This window comes from Haemaphysalis longicornis, unplaced genomic scaffold, assembly GCF_048455015.1.
Source record: "Haemaphysalis longicornis isolate Haplotype H1 unplaced genomic scaffold, Haemaphysalis longicornis Haplotype H1 scaffold_10, whole genome shotgun sequence".
Lineage (NCBI taxonomy): Eukaryota > Metazoa > Arthropoda > Arachnida > Ixodida > Ixodidae > Haemaphysalis > Haemaphysalis longicornis.
In genome coordinates, this window is record NW_027526204.1 from 98,589,031 (window position 1) to 98,608,292 (window position 19,262).

The window sequence follows — 19,262 nt, forward strand, 5'->3', positions numbered from 1 at the left end:
AAAAGTAAATCCATTCGTAAAGAATTAAACATAGCAGTTGTCCGCCGGCAGCACATCGAACGCGTACGCTCGCATCGATCGTCTGCGCAGGTAGCAGACGACACCAAACAACTCGATTTATAGCCGTTTCCCTACAGCTCAAACGGGCAGATTTGCAACAAAACGTTCCTAGCAAGGTACGGAAATGCCAGACGCGAGTAGCATTTTTTTAAGGGTTAATTACTACCCAACATCGGAACAGCGACAGCCTGCCGCGGCGGCGCCTTTCGATGATGATGATGATGATGATCTGTGGTCGTACCCTTTGTATCGGGCGGGCTCCAACATTGGTGCCCAGACCGTATAAACTGTTCACACACAAACCTTAAAAAAAACAGCACACAAAAACACTCGAAAGGACAATTTCGGAGAGCTCAGTTTCGTTCTCCGGGGAGCCGGTGCGTACGGTGACGGTCCATCACGCACTATGACTCACGTGCACACACACACTGTCGTTGAGTTCAGGCTGCCTTTCGAAGATGGCGCAGCAGCGCCACCTGGTGTTTTCTACACAGAAGAGCACGCCCCTTCCTCGCCGTTCGCGCCACTAGATCATTCTAGTTCACTATACGCGACGCAAAACAAACTCCGAGGGCGGCCATTAGATGGTGTCGGTGGTACTGCTGCTGCCGCTGTGATTCCGATGTTTCAGAACGGTACGACGCTAACGGTACTGTGGTACTGCCATAGCAACACGAAGTCCAAAACTGATAGATCTGCTAACCTGTAATCAGTTTTAAAATGTATTAAGTTGCTTTTAAATGGGATAAATTGCTAGGCTAGGTTCTAGTCTATTCTAGTGACCAGGAATGTAGTTTCGGTTTCGATATTTTCTTGTTGGTTTCATTATGTCTTCCCTGGTAAACTTGTAAATTACTGCGTATATAAAGAAAATAAGCCTATTTATCTCCCGCTGTCGCCGCTTCATAACATTTGCGCTTCGACATTTACATGTCAAGAAACGGCAACTATTCTGACCGTACCGACTCACCCAGAAAGATATATTGTGTTGGATACACGCATGACGACATTCACAGGAACACCTGCGCAAAGAATCAGCGGTTTTCGCGTAGAATGCACTCAATTACGTAGTGGGATGTACGGTTAGCGTAACTGGTTATGAGCGCCAATGCATGGTTACCATGACAACAGTAACACCACAGCGTGAGGGAGGTCAGTCAGTATATTATCTCTATGGAGGTGGCGCTACTGAGGTGCCGCTGCGCTGTTGCTATGGCAACAGCCACACCTGTGCTGTAGTGCTGGCTAGGAGAAGAGGGAGGTCGTGCTAGTTGTGAGAGAACTGTGTGCTGCTGTGCAATTAAAGCACCGGTGCACCCTGTATTTGCAGCAATGCAGACTCCATTCAGTTTTCAGTCTACTTGCACATATTGATGCAGCTTCGTTGCATGCATGTGCGCGTTATGTGTACGTTTTATGGCACGGTTAGGATGGGTTCACCTGCACGAGAAATATGAAGACTGCCACTTAGTTGCTATTTGTAATCACATGAAGTCTCTTATACTTCAAGCTGAAAAGAACTGAAAACTGCGCCTTTCAACAGCACTAGTGCCAAGTTTTAAGCCTCGCATGCCATTTGGTAGCACTGCTATTTTATAGGGGTAATTGGAAATCTTTATGGGGTCACAGAGTCAATTTAGCGAAAGTTCTGGGACTTCAGAAAAGACTCCCAAACCTTTCATTTGACAGCAAACTCAACAAAATGATCACAAAGTGCTGCTATCGGTTACACTGGGAATGCCCATTTGCGGCTTTCATAAATTCACAAATTCAGAACGCATCCTTTATACAGAAAACCCATCATTAAGGTTTTGCCTGAAAGGTAGAGGTAAGTCGAGGTTTTGTCGAAAATCGCATATTCTGGGCAAATGACGCCAAAGAGTAGCACCCTCGTGAAAAACTGAGAGCAATCAAAGATTCCCTTTCCACTGTCATGTCCATGTAACGTGCCAACATTTCTTGCTGTTCTTCGAGATATTCCACTCCAAGGTTTCGCTGCTGCTGCGTTGTGAGTGGAGTTTTCAAAGTGAGACCGTTTTGTTCTATTCCTTGTGGAATGAATTTAGCAAATATGGAGGGTAAAAAGAGTTTTCACAATGTCTTTACAACAACTGCCTTCAAATGAAACCCTTATTGTCACACTCACCCCCAGCACACGTTATAATGTAAAATAAAAACAAAACAAAAGAGAGCGAGTAAAAGAAAAGAGAGCTCTTGTAAGCAGACTAAACAAACACAGCAGTTTTACTGGCAGCAAAATAAAACCCACATTTATGGTTAAGCCGGCACTATAAAAACTTTCATATGTTCCCCTTTGTGAAGGAGGCAAGTGCTGTGAAGCTGTTTTTTTAAAAAAGCTGCGAAGCCCTTTCCAGTGAACGAACCTGAGAACAAATTGTACGTTTTCCCTTTGGACACCGACATAATGCCGCTGGGTTTTGATGTCTTAGCAATGAATAGATGTCAGTTCATAGTGAAGACAAAAAACATAGACATGCAGTATCTCTTCCACTACTTAGCCCCCCCATGGTCCCATCACATAGTTTTGACATCCTTTCTGGCAGACAACACAGAGAGATGATCTAACAAATTCGTTCCGTCGGTGCCTCCTACTCCTTGAGCAATCCTGGTCATTTTGCTCATTAAGATTTCTCGTTGCCCATCTCTTGAAAGTTAAGGACATGACCCTAAACTGGAACCATTGGTCATTCCTCGCTGCTCTCTCACGCCAAATTTGCCACTTTACTCAACAAGAATCACATCACAGCCAATGTTTGCACAAGCAGACACGATAAAAGCTTTCCTGATTTCTGTTTTCTTCTCATTTTTTATTCAACTTCATAAGTTTTGACACATGAAGCCCAGGACAGAACACGCAAGAAAAATCATTTCATATTCTTGGCAAATTTAAATTAATTCGCGATGACAGTACCACCGATGCTTAACAAAACAGCTTAATTAGGGTAACAAAAAGATAACGAGATAAAAAAGAGCTACCAAAAATGCGAGCAAGGTGGCTTATGTCGCTACAGCAATCATAAATTAATAATATCGCCGCTTGCGATGTAAACGTACGCATTGAACGGCGCTGGACAAAAATGTGCAGGCCAAACTTTCCGCAATCAGTTGCTCGACCCCTGACACCCCCACCACCTCGTGTGAGCACAGCAAGGAGTGGACCTAGGCTTTGGCAGGCTCGCAAAGTTCAGAAGGCCACAGCTGTACAAAAATCCAAAAATAGTGTCCTTGTGCGTTGTTCCTCGTCGTTCACAACATGTCCGAAAAAATGGAGGCACCTAGACAATTGCACGCGTGCGATCAGTTCTTCCCAGAATCTTCCTTTAGTGTCACCGTCCTGTTGAAGACGATCTGAAAAGCACAGAAGGAAACAGCGAAAAGAAAATTACACGCTGTCGTCGTGACTGCTTCTCCGCGTCACTCATGAAATAACACCACACGTCTGATGATAGCGCCACAGATATATGCAAGCATCCCATGAAAGCCTCCTTATCTTATCTGCCTGACAGCTGCAGAAAATAGGGGCTCATGCTGTTGAAACAGTGTATAAGCACAAATTACGTTTGAAAATTAATTTAATTACAGGTTGCAATGGTTTCATCGTGGGAGATTACCTCTGGTTTTGCTATTTTCCTGCAAAATAAAATAAACTTCGACTGCAGCAGCAATGATGTAACGTAGCAAATGGATTCTACAGCTTCCAACTGCCACGAGAACTTTAAACGGCAAGGGAGCATGGGTATTACGCGATGTTTTCTATGACCGAAGATCCCAATACAGGCGGAGACCTCCTCACACTTTTAAAGCGAAGCTATCTATGCTCACTGATAATGACCGTCCCGTCACCAAAACAGACTGCAGGAAAGCCAACTTTACACAATTAGTTTTACAAAACGATGATAAGCGAAGCCACATGAAGTGCTTCAACAGAGGGAAAAAAAAAAAGCCTCCCGTGGTTGGATTCAATGAGTCTCTTGCATTATGAAGCCAACGTCTGCCCATCTGTGCCATTTCAACACAGCTGAAGCAGTTTGCATTTTGGACTTCCACTCAGAATGCATGGAGAAAGCTTTGAGCTTTAACCAGCTTTATCTAAGGGGCCATGCAGACAAAATACAAGTTTGTTTTATTCGGAAGATTTCGTGTTTTATAGTGCCGCCACCGATTGTCCGCAAGAAAACTATGCTTTATTCACCGAGAAGTTAACCAATTTAGGGTAAACTTTTTATACTCCTGCCATATCGTATGTTTTCGTGACGCCTACAATGGCATCACAAGAAAAGGCCTTCAAGCTGCTGCGGAGCCTTGTTTACCGTTAGTCAACCTAGATGGCGCCACCATACCGCGGAAGACAGTTTTCTGCCTTTGCTTTGTTTTTCACTGCATTTGTACCTGGCTTGTTTTTGTTAAGGTAGAAAATAATTGTTCAATGAAACATGGTGTTCGCCCCCGGCAAGTATGGTCACGTAAGGCGCCGTTCGCTTACGCCAATCGGTTAGTGTCATCCGAGACAACCCCGAAGCCCCGCACTGCTGTGCAGACCTGACAAGCATAGTGCGTGCAGTACCAACAGCAGAACGCATCGGTAACTCTGTTTATTTTTTTTTTCGTAACTTCCACTGTTTACCCCACCATTCTTACTGCTATAAAAAAAATAGCTCGTTCGGCAAGCTTGTAAACCCTGCCTAATTTGTGTTTGCTTTTGCCGGCCTCAGCCAATTGCACAGCCGGGCATATGACATCATAGGTTCTGTTGCAGGAAATGGGCTAGTGGGCCGCACGGCCATTCCCTTTTTTCCTAATTATATAACTTATTTGAGCGAAGTTTACGTTAAAATTGGGGTCAGTACGACTCTAACTAGCCAATCTTTCGAATGAACCAAACTTGTGTTTTGTCTGCGTGGCCTCTTTAAGAAAAGGGCTCTGATTTTTTTATTTTTCTTTAACCACTTTGCTGAAAGAATCTACCACTGACACAATTTTCTTGATGATGGAAGTGTTCTCATCTTTATAATAACTATTCTAAGATAGTGGCCAAGTGCTTGCACTTAGCAGTCAGCATTGACCACGGCAGAGGGTTCACATCATAGTGCAGCCAAATGTTATTTAACAACTTCATAACCCAGTCTCATATAGCATAACCTCATTACAACAGATCTGCTTACAACAGATATTCGGATACGGCATACCGATTTGCGATGCTTGGTTAATCTTCCTATCCGTGCCTTTGAATAAACTTTCTTTAATGCAGATTCTGCTACAACATACATTCGGATATAACAGACCAGTTTGAAAAGTTAGCAAGTCCATCTTCGCACCTCTACAGTGGACCTTGCAAGCGCAGAAAACCTGTCCTTTGACACATTTGCAGTGTTCGTGTTTCTGCTTTGCAGAAGTGATCAGACGAAAACAATTTGAAACAATTAGAAATAATTGTGGATTAGTAGAGGTGAAACTTGTTGCATCCTTTTTTAGCATGTATAAATGTGATGTCCTGGCAGTCAACGGATAGGATTTAAGGATTTAAAGTTTAACAATGTTATAGTACAGTCCCACCCGAATATAGCAAACTCAGATAGAGCGAATTATGCTTTATAGTGAACACTCAAAGTTCTTCTGCCATTACTGGTGTAAAATGTATTTTTTACAGCGAACTTAGCATTGGACATATTGAACTCTGAGCATGCGTGATCAGTCAGCAAATGAAATGCCCGCCAATGCGCTTCTTCGCCTGCTTTGCCTAGCCTCCTGCCGCCGGATTCTGCCCGCGCTTCTGTGTAACACAGCAGCAGGAGCTGTTCGTGCTTTTTGCCAGCCTCGCTTTGCAGCACTGCTATTCCACAGCCTACTGCCACGCGATCAAGTACGTGCGAGCAGCTCCGGACCTATTGCGCTTTAAGGGGGCACACTGGTCGTAGAAACTTTTTTCTTGCTTTCCAACCAATTTTGACGAAGCTTTATGGCCGAGTAGAGGACTCTGCCAGGATGACATAGAGGCCCACGTCGCAGCGCTCTAGGGCGTCGATCTGCAGGCTACCTCCATCCATCCATCGCAGTGCGTCGCCGAGCACGCCGTTGTAAATTGCGTTTGAGCCTCCCGTGCAAATGTCAGCGACGGTAAGCCTCTGCGTCGGCGGTGTGACCTCTGTCTCAGGAAGCGATCACAATCCGAGTCTCGGGAAGGGACCGCAGACTGCGTCTCACGAAGTGAACGAGTCATTGTCGAGCACACGATGCCACAGGCTGCTATGGTGTCATCTCACAGCGCATCGCCCCCGCCCAGCATGTCTCGCTGCCCACCCCCCACACTTTCGTCATGTGTCGCCGCCGCGGAGCATCTCGCGCCGGCTCGGCATACTGCCCTCTTACTCACACTTTGTTTGGGAGTAGGTTGCTATTCACAGTGAGTGGCATGGTCATTCTTTCATTATCACATTTTCATTCGACTGTTCACATTGTTTACAACGAATGTGATATTGAAGTTCGTTATAAGCGGGTTAGGTTATATCGAACTACTTCGTGTAGTGAACAAATTGCGTTGAATCATGCTGTTCGTTATAACCGGGCTTGACTGTAGTGTAGTGCAACAGATTAGATGTTTATATATGAGAGTTACCATCAGTGAAACAAAAAATTGTGCACCCCCATACAATATGGATGGCTAAATCTCTAAGCTTAGCAACGAGACCTTTACTTGTGCTTCATTTAGATTCGTGTAATGGAAATGCAAGTGTACGTCAAAGAAGAGACCTTTACTTGCACTTTGCTTACCGTAATTACCCGATTCTAACGCGCACCTTTTTTCCTGAAAAATAGGTCGAAAAATCGCATGCGCGTTAGAATCGGATACGAAACCAAAACTGCCGAAACAACGGAAATTTTGTCTCGCCCATCACCATCTCAAGATGGCGCCAAAGCTTTTAGCAACAATTTTTCGGATGCAGGAAGCATACGCGCCCAGGCTTTTCTATCGGCGTTAACACAAATCGTCAAATCGTTCCACTTGCGCACTTGATAACAGCAATGGCAGCAGCTGCTCTCACACGTTCAAAACGAGTGGTCGGCTGAAGCGTGCGCCTCTGGAGAAGTTCGCAGGGTGGGCGTGCGAGGCATGGGCCACGATCCCATCGATCATGGTTGAACGTTCGTTATGAAGTGTGGCATCGCGAACGCACTTGACCGAGCCAAGGACGAGATGTTGTGGTCAGCGGAGAGCCACGAGGAGGGAGATGGGTGCGATTACTTCGAGAAATAAATCGCCCGTTTATCTCGCATTCGTTTTTCTTGCTCACAAAGTTCCGTGCGCGTTACAATCGGAAGTGAAAGTTTTTTCGGTTTTTTTTTGCCAGGAAAATAGGGTGCGCGTTAGAATCGGGGGCGCGTTAGAATCGGGTAATTACGGTATATGTATTCACAGAGAGACAATGGAAATGCAAATGCAAGATGAAGAAGTGAAAGGGACAAATAATAGCATGACTGAATGAATGAGTGTGCCATACAACAAGAGCTCAGCAACTGTAAGAAGATTCAAGCGCGTGATTTTGTGACATGCTTCATAGTGCCGCAAGAGGGTGAAAACACCACAAAACCCAAGTCATCCTTAAGTTTTGTTGGCCTTAAAGGGGACACGAAGACAAAACGCACGTTTGGTTCATTCAGAAGATTGCCTCGTTAGAATCATACTGACACCACTTTTAACGCACACTTCACTCAAATAAGCTACATAATTAGGGAAAAAGGGAATGGCCATGCGGCCCACTCGCTCATTTCCTGCAACAGAACCTACGATGTCATACCAGCCAGCTCTGCGATTGGTGCAGGCCGGCAAAAGCAAACGCAAATTAGGCAGCGCTTATAAGCTTCCCGGACGGGCTAATTGCACTTACGGTTAGGGCACATTCTTTTTAAAGCACCAAGAATGGTGGCACAAACAGTGGAAGTTACGAAAGTAAACATTGAAGCACCGATCCGTACTGCTGTTGGTACTTCGCGCACTATCCTTGGTTTAGCTGCACAGGACTTCACGGCTTTGGGGCTGTCTCAGACGACACTGGCTGACTGACGCAAGCAACGGTGTCTTACATGACCCCATTTGTCGAGCGAGCACCATGTTTCACAAAACAATTATTTTCTCCCTGAACAAGCCAGGTTTAAAAACGTTAAAAAACAAACCAAAGGCAGAAAACGGCTTGCCGCAGTCTGGTGGCGCCATCTAGGTCCACTAACGGTAAACAAGGCGTTGCAATCGGCTGCAGAGCAGCGGTTCTTGTGTTGTCATTGCAGACCACGAAAACACACGATTTAGCGGGAAAAGTCAAAGCTTTAGCATAAATTGATTAATTTCGCAGTGAATAAAACTTCATTTGCATCTGGACAAGTGCTGGGGGCACTACAAAACACGAAATCTTTCGAACAAGACAAATTTGTATTTTTTCTGCATGGCCCCTTAAACACCAACCTGTTTCACTTGCAACTGAATCTTGATTTGCTTCAATAGATGAAAGGTCTGAACTCCTGTTATAACAGACTCCATCCGTGATTCCACCAAAGTTTGTACAAAGAGTATTTGGGTTGCTCATACTTCTTTTATAGCAGACTGCAATCATGATCACTATCACGGTCTGTTGTAATGATGTTATACTGAATAGGAATGGCAAGCAGTAACCACACTAAGTGTTTATTAGCTCTAGCTGTGGCTGCATCACGATCGAAAATCGCGGGGCACTGCTCACCTTCTCGGGGGTGGTGTCTTGGTCGACGCAGAAATACCCGAGCCGCTCAAACTGGAATTTGTCCAGGACTGAACAGTCGGTGAGCGACCTGTCGATGAGCGAGTCATTGCAGACGGTCATGGCGTCCTGGAAGAAAGGGGAGGACGAAGGCCACAAGGTCAGGCCACAGCTTGACACGTCCGCCACCCCTCACATCGAATGCCATTGGACAACCATGCCTCCGTGTTTTGTCTCCATCACGACTACACCCCACCAAGCCACGAGTTGAGTCCCTCACCCCCCACTAAGCAGTGATGAAAGCACCCAGAAAGGCAAGGCAAAGGCCAACTCACGTAATTGCAGTCGCACAGGTATCCCCCCGGGACCTCCGTCATGTCCTCCGGATTCTTGTGGAAGAACCTGCAGGTGGGTAGCCAAGGGCATCAGAGAGACGTGCCACTGAAGAAGGAAGCATGCCCACAGCGTTTCCAAAAGCTAAACGACGTTGACAAAACCTCTTGCCACAGACTGGCGAGAATGTCCTCGCGGCTCCCACAGCACACGTTACAAGCGGTCTACACTGTATTTCAAAACAAATTATAGCCTATTTTACTGCGACGACCACACTACGACTATACTCGACGATACCAAGTTTTGTTTCGTTAACTACCACAGGCACTTAGCAACTACAGTTTTAAAAGAAACAATGTGACGCTGCTAGCCGTTCGGTGGCTGGAAGGGGCACAGGAAATGGCTGCAGAACAGTGATGCCAATTTTCTGAATCAAAATTTCATGAGAAGACACCGCAGTCCAGACTGGGGCCTCAGAAACTTACAGCCGGTCATAGAGGCGCACTTCGCACTTGACTGGCTTGGAGACCCAGTGGACGAAGGCGCGGGGCTTCTCCGCTTCTTCCGCTTTCTGGCACATCACCTCGAGCTCCCGCACGTTGCCCTCATTGTCCTGCACCAATGTTACGAAGTCAAAGTTAAGTTAATTAAACGGAGCAGGCAGTGATCTTATGCAGGCCAGCAGATGGAACTACACACAGCAAGTTAAGAATGAACAGACGAGTTGCCTGGGAGTGTCGAAAAAATGCCCGAATAATAAGTGTATGACTTTCTGACGCTTTAATTCTTAAATAAATGAGTACTCTGAATTTTTTTGTTTCGGCCGGAAATTTTACTGTAGAAACACCATCTGGCAAAAGTTATTTGTTGAGAACAGAACAATTGAGCATTATCTATCAAAAACACCTTATTGTAGTGAAAAATTTCATCAAGTCGCATCAGCAGGGTTCAACTGTAACGGCAATAACAAAACAACAAAACTGGGAGTTGAGCCAGTATGACCACTGGTTAGCGACCATCACCTGCACATCTCAAATTCCTAAACTATGCGCATCAAACAGTGAGCGGCTCGTTTCCACCACCCCTTTTGCACCACCCTTGACAACCTTGGTGACCGAGATCACGAGGTCCCTGTGCCACCGAATGACTGCTTGTTAAGGCGCGTTCCCACTAGGCCGACACGACGGCGACGGCGACGCGACGGCGACGCCGACGAGTCGCCAAACCATCGGCCAACTGCCGAGTTGACCGACCGTGCTGTCATACTACGCCGACGGCGACACAAACACGTCGGCAGATGGAAAGTCGCCGTAGTGTGACTGACTCGCCGACCGAAGACGCCAACAAAATCGGTCGTCCGACCGGTCGCCGGACGCGTCGTCGGGAATCGACCGAGAAGCGAAAACTGCTCCCCGACAACATTCGTGCCGCAATGAATGCGGCTCTATTTTGATAGTTTCTGGAGTGTAATAAACTCAGTAACGTCCATGAAGCCCATACAACTCAACACTAGCGCTGATGCAATCCGTATTTTGGCGTTCGACGCTTCGGCCGTGCTCTTCGGCGACGCCGCTACCCCGGATCTGCAAACTGCAAATGCGTGTGCGATCGGCTCGCCTGTAGAAAATGTAAGGTCAGTTTCGTGCAGAAGAAGAGTTACGTAGGGTAATTTGGGTAATAAGGCATCAATATCGGCCAAGGTTTTTCATGTGAAATGTAAAACCAAAGTACGGCAAGCACTATCCCCGCAGTGGGAAATCGCAGTGGCAGCCGCGCACACACATTATTGCGAGCGCTTTCGCGAAGAAGCGGAGTTTATGGCGATAAGCTATTGTGGGGGCTTCGGGGAACCTTGCTGTGCAAGCGCTATTTAAGAAATTTCAGTTTACCAGCCAGGAATTCTGTAAACCAGCTAGTAAACACCGGCGTATGACACGGAAGGATGGGCCTCCATCTGTTGGCTATTTCACAGTCGAGGAGCATTTGGGCGGTGGCGCAGTGCTCTCGCGCGTCGCGCCCGTGCGCTCAACGTTGCGGGTTCGATTCCCGACGGGGTCAGGTTTTTTTTTTGTGTGTGTGTGTGTGTGTGAGCGGTTTTTTAAGGGGTATGGTTTGCGCATCCAATTTGGGAATCGCGTGATTTTGAGAAGCAACTACCTTTGCAATTAAATATTTCCTTCGAAACAGCGAGTGGCGTCTTGAGCCACAACAATTAATTTCCCTTTTCTTAATCGCACCGTGTTTCTCGAAAATGCGGTAGCATGGTGCAAAATCAGGCCTTCTCCATTAGAGGAGGTTAAATTTCTGCTGACGTACGCACTAATTTATATGCATATTTTACGCTCTACAGAGGTCTTTTCGCCGGGGGTTAACATCCATATTATTACTGCCGCGGCAGCAGCACACAGCTCTTTTTTCTTTGTCCGTGATCTAACAAGAAGTTGAGGAGAACATACAGTACAAGCAGCGCACACGCCAGTACGCACGAATGGCTTCAGTCGTGCTGCGGCGACACGATACACCAAGTTTGACTATCGAGAAAGAAAGATCCCCGGCGGAGAGGCGAGGCGGCGGAGTCGGCCGTCGCGGGGCCGTCGGTGTGGGCGTCGCACGGCCGTCGGTGCGGTGTGACAAGCGCGTCAGCCGACATCGCGGAGACACTGACGCCTCGCCGATTTCTCGCCGACGCCGACGGTTGGGCAACGGTCGGCGTCGGCGCGGTGTGACATGGCCGTCGACAGCTCGCCGACACGGTGTTGGCCAACCAAATCGGCCGATGGTCGGCCTAGTGGGAACGCGCCTTTAGTGACCACCATCTTCGTGTCTATCATTCCTAAACTACGCACCAAGGGGCACCCCATCTGTCCACACTGACCTTGACAACCCCGGTGACTGAAATGATGAGGCCCACATGCCACGGAGGGATTGCTGGTTCGCGACCGTGACCTCCGTGCCTGAAGTTCCCAAACTCCGCACGTTCAACAAGGGGCAGCTTTTGTCTACCCACACTGACCTTGATGACTTTGGAGAGCGAGATGACGAGGCCCGTGTGGCGCAGTCCGACTGGCTGGTTGGGGGTCAGCCGGCGGAAGCCCTTGTCCGCTACCTCGCGGAAGTCGGCCTCCTCAATGTACACCACGCGGGCCAGGGTCACCGTGTGGGAGCCCCGCTCGGGGAACGCCGGGAAGTCCGGCACCGTCACCGGCACCTCCGCATTGCCGTGGGGGAAGTTGGCGATGGTCACCTTCAGAGGCTCCACCACACACATCACCCTAAGGAGAAAAAAAAGAGGAGACACGCAGAACAAATTTTGTAGCGTGAGGCATACACTGGCCGAGGTTGAGCCGTTTCGCGTGACTCCTGGAGAGCCGTGCTGCACATGCACGGCTCTCCACACGCACGCACATACACACACAGTGACATCACACGGCGCACAAAACGTCGCTCGTGGCCCGGCGTCTCTCACGCACTCCACGCGCCCAGCGTCTTCACCGACCTCCGTTCCGCACGTGGCGGCCCGGTCCACTCGATGATCATGCGAGGGGTGGCCAGGTGTGGAACCGATGGCTTCTGCGTTGCAGCAACACCAGTGTGCGCCTGTGGAACCAGCTTAGCTCTGGGGCAATTGGTGACGCTGCGCCAGAGCCGCTTGGCAAATATACACGTGTCACACTATGCACTATACCGTGTCACACTACACCGTGTGCGTGTCATTGAAGCAGTAGTAAGCATGATAATCAAGCTAATCCTAGACAACCAGGAAAGCTAAGAATAACCAGCTGAACCGTAGCTCACGCTACGTATATCCTGGCACAGCCGAGCTAAGCCACTGCTAATTTTTATCTCACGGCACAAAAAAGGGGTTGGACTAAACGTTCAGAAGGCTTGTTTTGTAAATGTACCATAAACTTCCGAAAGAACGCCCACCCAAAGTACAGTGCTATCAAGTTAAAAATACGAGATGGGCGAACTTTTAAGCCCGGTGCAAAAAACTACGCCAAGGAGGCCGCACCGCCAACCAAAACTGTGGAGGTATCAGGAAAAAATTTGAGATGGGCGAACTTTCGGGTCAAGCACGGAAAGGACAAATAAGTGACCGCATCAACACATAAATAGGTGATTCGGGTTTATTTTGCTCACTCATCAGAGCTCAAGCCAGCGATTTTATGGTGAGCGATCGTGGGGGTCTTTCAATAAACTGAATATTTCACCCCTAAAGCGGGATTCACACGACGGAGAAACCCTCTCACGGAGGCGGACGGATATGTGACGTCAACAGCACGTGACCGGATTATCCGGCCTGGCGGCGCATCCACACGTGCGGAGCTACGCGGAGTGAGTAGCAGACGACAGCGCCCAGGAACAGGTTCCATTCCCCGCCGAGGGCCACCGCCGTCGAGCGAAAACATGCGGAGGCATTTTCTTTCGCGGAGCCACCGCGGGCTATCCCCACCGAAGGGCGGAGCCTAAAACCGGTCACGTGAGCGGGTCCCGCGGGCCAAAAAGTGAGGGTTTCTCCGTCGTGTGAATCCCACTTAAAGGGGGGTCGGCGATGTTTTGGGGGAGGGTGTTCTCTGGGAACTTTTAATGATAGTCGACTCTCGATAATAAGTCGCGAACTGTCAGTTATAATTGGAAATAAAGTGAAAGCCCCTTGGCTCTGCATGCGTTCCCAAGGGAAAGAATTCTCAGTACAGTTGAACCCCTTTATAAGGGACACGTACCGGGGAGCAGTTTCTGTCTCTTATACGAGATGTCTCTTATAAGCAGGGAACCATGTTTTCACTTACTAATCAGACCCTAGTTCAATGCGGGCACCGTTTGACTAAAATAAGCTCAAAAGAACGCTACAGCTTGTTTCAAAAGATTCATTCTAATTTATGTGTGGGCCCGAAAATGTATGAAGCAGATCTGAATGTTTGTTTGCTTCATGACTGTATTTGCACTGTTTTTTACAACCGATTCTACAAGCTTTTTTTCCTTTCCTTGATTGTGGAAGATGAATCGCAGATGTTGAGTTCACAAGCTTGATGAATAGCCAGAGCGCACAGCTTCTTCCGCTGTATGCTCAGGCTATTCCTTACGCTTGCAGGACCCAACATCTGCGATGCTTCTTGATTGAAAGCTACGCGAGTGGGAGAGCCCGCATGTGCGATCGCGCTCCATCCAATGGATGGCAGTGAGCTTCAACCACTTCTGTCAGTTACATTTCCATTGGCAGCGCTTCTCATCGTCCTTTCATAGCTGACTGAACCACTTTGTGTTTGCTGAAGTTTTAATAAATAGCGACTGCAGGCGTCTGTCGTCCACCTGTGTTTCCAAAATAGAAGCAACTGTAATTAGTGACTGGTGGCACTCCATCTGAAGTTAAAATGTCTGTTACAAGCGAGGTTATCGATTAAAGTTCAAGGATGACTTGTCCCTTATAACCATCCATCTTCGACATCCGATGTCTGTTATAAAAGAGGTCAATTTAATGGGGAAGATAGGGCAGCCAACCATGTGGGTGAATAGTGTCTCTTATACCCATTTGTCCCTTACATCCATGTCTCTTATAACGAGGTTCAACTGTAATTGGAAGTTATTTTTTGTTCTAAAGCCTCAAGGCGCGCGGAGCATGCATCATAAATTTTCCATTTATAAAATGCAAAAACGGCATTGTGTACCGCTGCCGAGTGGTACCACTGCCATTGCAATTGACCACACCACCGCAGCTCATGAAGTGGATAGGTCCAGCCTTCGAGCCCGGCGCACCCAGTACAAGCCGCACATTGGCATCCTTGTCTCTGTATCTTTCCTGCAGGTAGTCGCAAGCGCGTTGAGTTTGTTCTACAGTCTGCAGAATTTACCTTCCACAAAAAGATTCTGCAAGGAGAAGCAGGCAGCAATTACCAATCTTTTTAACACGACAGAGCTTTATTCCCGGATACACAAAGATTTCCCCAAACTTCACATCCGTCACGGAAGTGGCGCCAATACAACGGAGCAAGCGGCCTGTAAAGGGTGCACCCCTGCACACAGGGTCTTCTTGCGGGGAAGCAACCTTTAGTACTGAAGAGTACGTTATAATCAGCGTTGTTCGTTTTCGGGTTTTATATTTTAACACGAAAGTGTTTAATGCCAGTATACACCAAGATTTCGCTGACGTCATATCCGTCACAGAAATGACGCCAGAACACCTTTGCTGAAGCAAACTGCCAGCAGGACGTCAGTAGCCAAGCACACCCACAAGACAGCTGCCGACCCACAAATCATGCTCAGCTTCAGATTTCGCTGCACATTTCACTTTCGTGTTTTACCGATTCCTATGACAGAGAAATCAACCAATGTTTTTTTTTTTTCATAAACTTTCAGACTAATAAAACGTCAAATTTAGTTCCTTGCAGTTCACTGGAAGTTCATTTAATTCCAAGTTTTTCGCAATCCCCGTGAACTTATTAAAGGGGCCCTGCAGCATTTACCACTGAATACTCGGAATGTATTTTGGGGTAAAGTCTATTGTCCCAGCTATCTCCTTCCACAAGAATTGCAAGAATCCATTCACTATCACCAAAGCTACACGAGATGAAAAATCGCGCATAATCGTTCCCTCTCAACTCGACCGCGGACTACACGACGAAAACTGTGTGCTCTCTCCCAAATAGGGGGGCAGCTCGTGGCAATCTCTTTAGCGGCCTTCAATATATCACAGGCAGGGGAGTTTCATCTTTTTCTCCGCAACATGGAGAAGTCTACAAAAAAGCAGGCATTGATGCCTGCTCACAAGTGCGTGCTGAGGTGGGTAGGGCATTTTTTAAGCAATAAACGCTCGTTCTCAAGTGGTCTGGTTGAAAGGGGAGTATTGAGTCCATCACTCAAACTCTGCATGCACCCTAACACAGAAGAAACACAATAACTGTTCGTATACGCTCAGGCACAGAAGAGGTTGGTGCACAGCGCTGACGGCAGTGAATCGTCAGGGGTAATGCAAGAAATAAACCTTTGCATTGACCTGCAACAGCCAATAGGACAGCCATTGCTGCAATGACGCAATTACAGTGGTGCATAATGAGGGAATTTGAAGAGAGCGTGGTTGGTTTTTCCGCGTCTTTCCCAGCGATTCGCGAGTTTACCGCTTCGGGTGCACGTGTAATATTTGGCTCAGGTATTCCTCGCAGTGTACTACAAACATTACTCAGGTTTATTTGCACTGCTCAAAGAGTGCTGCAGGGTCCCTTTAGTGGGAGTTGACTGCATCGAGTTCCGCAATTTGCAAGCACAGTCATGGTATTAGTCACGCTGCTTGCTATTATTAAATTGGACGGTGGCAGAACGCAACAGCCCACCTTGGTGCTGTCAGGTTGAGGGAATCCCTGACACAGGCCTCCAGCAGTTGAGGGTCCACTGCGGATAAGGATCCTGTCAGACCCAGCTGTACAAGGCAAGGGCGACAAAAACAGTACGTTGGTGTGCGCAGCCCATCCAACAGCCAAAGAAACTTTACTGCTCTCAAGTGCACGTTCAAACGAACTTGGCAATCACTTATGAGCAGCTGTATTGAGTAGCATAACTTGGCAGTAGTTTTACTTCACTACATAAACATACGCAAAGCTCTGTTTGTGCAGCTCAAAATGAATGTCTGTCATGGTTCTTTCAACAGTTAATGCAATGAGCTCGTGCTACCCCTGAACATGACGTGACACCACTTCAGTCTTTCAAGTTTGCTGTTAGCCCACTTAGCAGACATTACTGATATTCAACTTTTGTTCAGTCAAAACTTATCGAGGGCGAATAAGCTCACAATGTGCTAAATGCCACCCTAGTCGTAACCGCCGAGGCCACCGCATCACAAGTTGCACGACTTAGATGGTGAGCAGGAAATGACACTTTTGAATGCACTCCTTCAAGGCACGGGGACAAAGCTTGGGGACAAAGCTCCATACTTTGACCTAAGAATGCCATTGGACATTTGCAACTCTACTGTCCTGCAGGTTTCGTTCGGTGCCAATGCACGCAGTATTCAATCCTTCTACGTTGCACCCAGCAAGAAACAGAATGCACGAGAATATGACACACAAACACTCGACCAGTCCCTACCTTGGCACAGAAGTTGTTGATGGCCTCTGGTGGAAACCCACGCCGCCTCAGGGCCGTCAGTGTGTACAGCCTCGGGTCATCCCAGTCCCTGGTCGAGTGCGGACAGAAAGGCCATGAAGGAGACATGAAGAGTATTGCCAGAAGGAAAGATGAGTGGAGTAAACCCCGCAAAGGTTCGCACCAGTCTATGCAATTCACAAGCTCTGCGTGCTACTTCCTATTCAATTGAAGTGTGCAAACAGCCTTGTGTGACCTTCAATTATTAGTTGTCCAACGCATTACAGGTCCGGCTAAACTTCTTTTTTTCTCTCTTAGCTTCCCTTTCCAATGTGCAGGGGCTAATCTAAGCTTCCTCCGAAGGCACGACCAAAAAACCGCTTCCTATACTCGGTTACAACTCAAGAACGGCACCACCTCATGTAGTGTATCACTGCGCCAAAGCGCCGGACCTGTGACGTCAGTGCGCGCGTTTTGAAAGGGGTTTGCTATGAATGCGTGATATCGTCTGCCTTGTCTCGCGCAGTTTGTTTGTCGTCACTGGAGTCGTTTATAAGCACATTAAGTCCAAAAAATCACGGGAACGGCTCACGCCATGTTCAAAATATTCCCAGTAACGCCCTACTTGCGCCGCGTGGAGAAACATCCGGCTACGGTAATAAGGCACAGCGGCAACTTCTGGTGCTGTTCTTGAGTTGTCACCGAGTATAGGGCAGAGCAGCAATCACCTCTATGATAACACAGCTCGGGGCAGAAGCACTGAAAATGCGTTCCCCATTGCAGAGACAAGCAATAAACAAAGGTGGCATTCAAGGTCTGCTACTTTTTCGCTGCAGAGTGAGCTCTCGGGGACTGTTGCACCCGCACGACGTGTTTGGACGAACGTACCTGACGACACCGTGCTCGATGAGCTTGGCGATCTTCCGCTTGGAGACGACGGTGTAGTTGAGGTTGAGCCGCCCGTACTCCCACTGGACGGGGCAGTACACATCCACGGCGTTGCAGAGCCAGTAGTAGGAGGAGCGGCGCGACTGGAACTCCTTGGTGCACAGCGAGTGCGTGATGTGCTCGAGCGAGTCGCACAGGCAGTGCGTGAAGTCGTACGTCGGGTAGATGCACCACTTGTCGCCCGTGCGCGGGTGCGGCACGAAGCGCACCCGGTACGCCACGGGGTCCTGCTTGCCCTCCTCCAGGGTCACCCGCATGCGCAGCGTCGCCTCCCCTTCCGCAAACTTGCCCATGCGCATGTCCTGCAGGTTCAGAGGGCGGCTGCTATTGCAGTGAACTGAACGACAAAGTGTAGGCACTAACAGAACTAGCTCAGCTAGCATACAAAAATCAAACACACCTTTATGAACTTGATGGATCTGTTATGCACTGGTGCCACACTGCTGTTGCACTGTTGCAGTAAACTGAACAACATAGTGCAGGCACTACCAGAACTAGTTCAGATAGCGTACAAACGTTAAGCACACCTTTATGCTGTTAACTTAATGGCTCGGTTTGAGATTTAATGAGCTTCACGACCAAACCAGCTATTGTCAATGCACCTTTTAAATAGGGTCAAGAGACCACTTTCAAGTGATTAATGAGAGTGCGAGTTTAGTACTCCTAGCTTTTGCAGTGACACCATGTATCAAATAACAAAAAAGAAAGGTTGAAGTCGTGACTCTGTGCTGCCATACCACGGAACAACACCTGTGTAATGAAGATGCCTCCAAACTAAAGATGCGTCACTCTTTTAAATGCTGTGGACAGCTGCATTGTTACTTCGCCAAATGATTCTTTCACTATTGTGTGATAAATAAAATCCCTTGCCGCCTACCAACACCTGCAATGATGCCTGCTTGATGCCAATTTAAGGACATTCCAAGTCTCGTAACCAAGGAAATTAGAATTTCCCCCTGCTCGCACCATTACTGGGTACTTTTCTCCCTTCAACTTTCACCGCTGAAACATACGCACTGATAAAAAAATTCCAATTTTGGTTTTCAGAAAATGATGCATCCCACATAAGTCACCTGTCAACCTCAACAGTTGGTTTAATTT

At 47.7% G+C, this 19,262-nt stretch overlaps 1 protein-coding gene across 2 annotated transcripts in view; it reads right to left on the bottom strand.

Annotated features, from left to right (window-relative positions):
* Positions 1–2,867: 2,867 nt before the first annotated feature.
* Glnrs (Glutaminyl-tRNA synthetase) overlaps positions 2,868–19,262 on the bottom strand; it is a 30,498-nt gene continuing 14,103 nt past the window's right edge. For both annotated transcript variants that reach the window (XM_077690139.1, XM_077690140.1), the window contains 8 exons: positions 18,102–18,463; positions 17,217–17,304; positions 16,466–16,551; positions 12,154–12,412; positions 9,626–9,753; positions 9,143–9,209; positions 8,811–8,936; positions 2,868–3,429 (listed from right to left, as the gene is read on the bottom strand). In XM_077690139.1, coding sequence (XP_077546265.1) covers positions 3,379–3,429; positions 8,811–8,936; positions 9,143–9,209; positions 9,626–9,753; positions 12,154–12,412; positions 16,466–16,551; positions 17,217–17,304; positions 18,102–18,463 — 1,167 coding nt within the window. In that variant the 3' untranslated portion in view covers positions 2,868–3,378. The remainder of the gene's footprint in view (positions 3,430–8,810; positions 8,937–9,142; positions 9,210–9,625; positions 9,754–12,153; positions 12,413–16,465; positions 16,552–17,216; positions 17,305–18,101; positions 18,464–19,262) is intronic.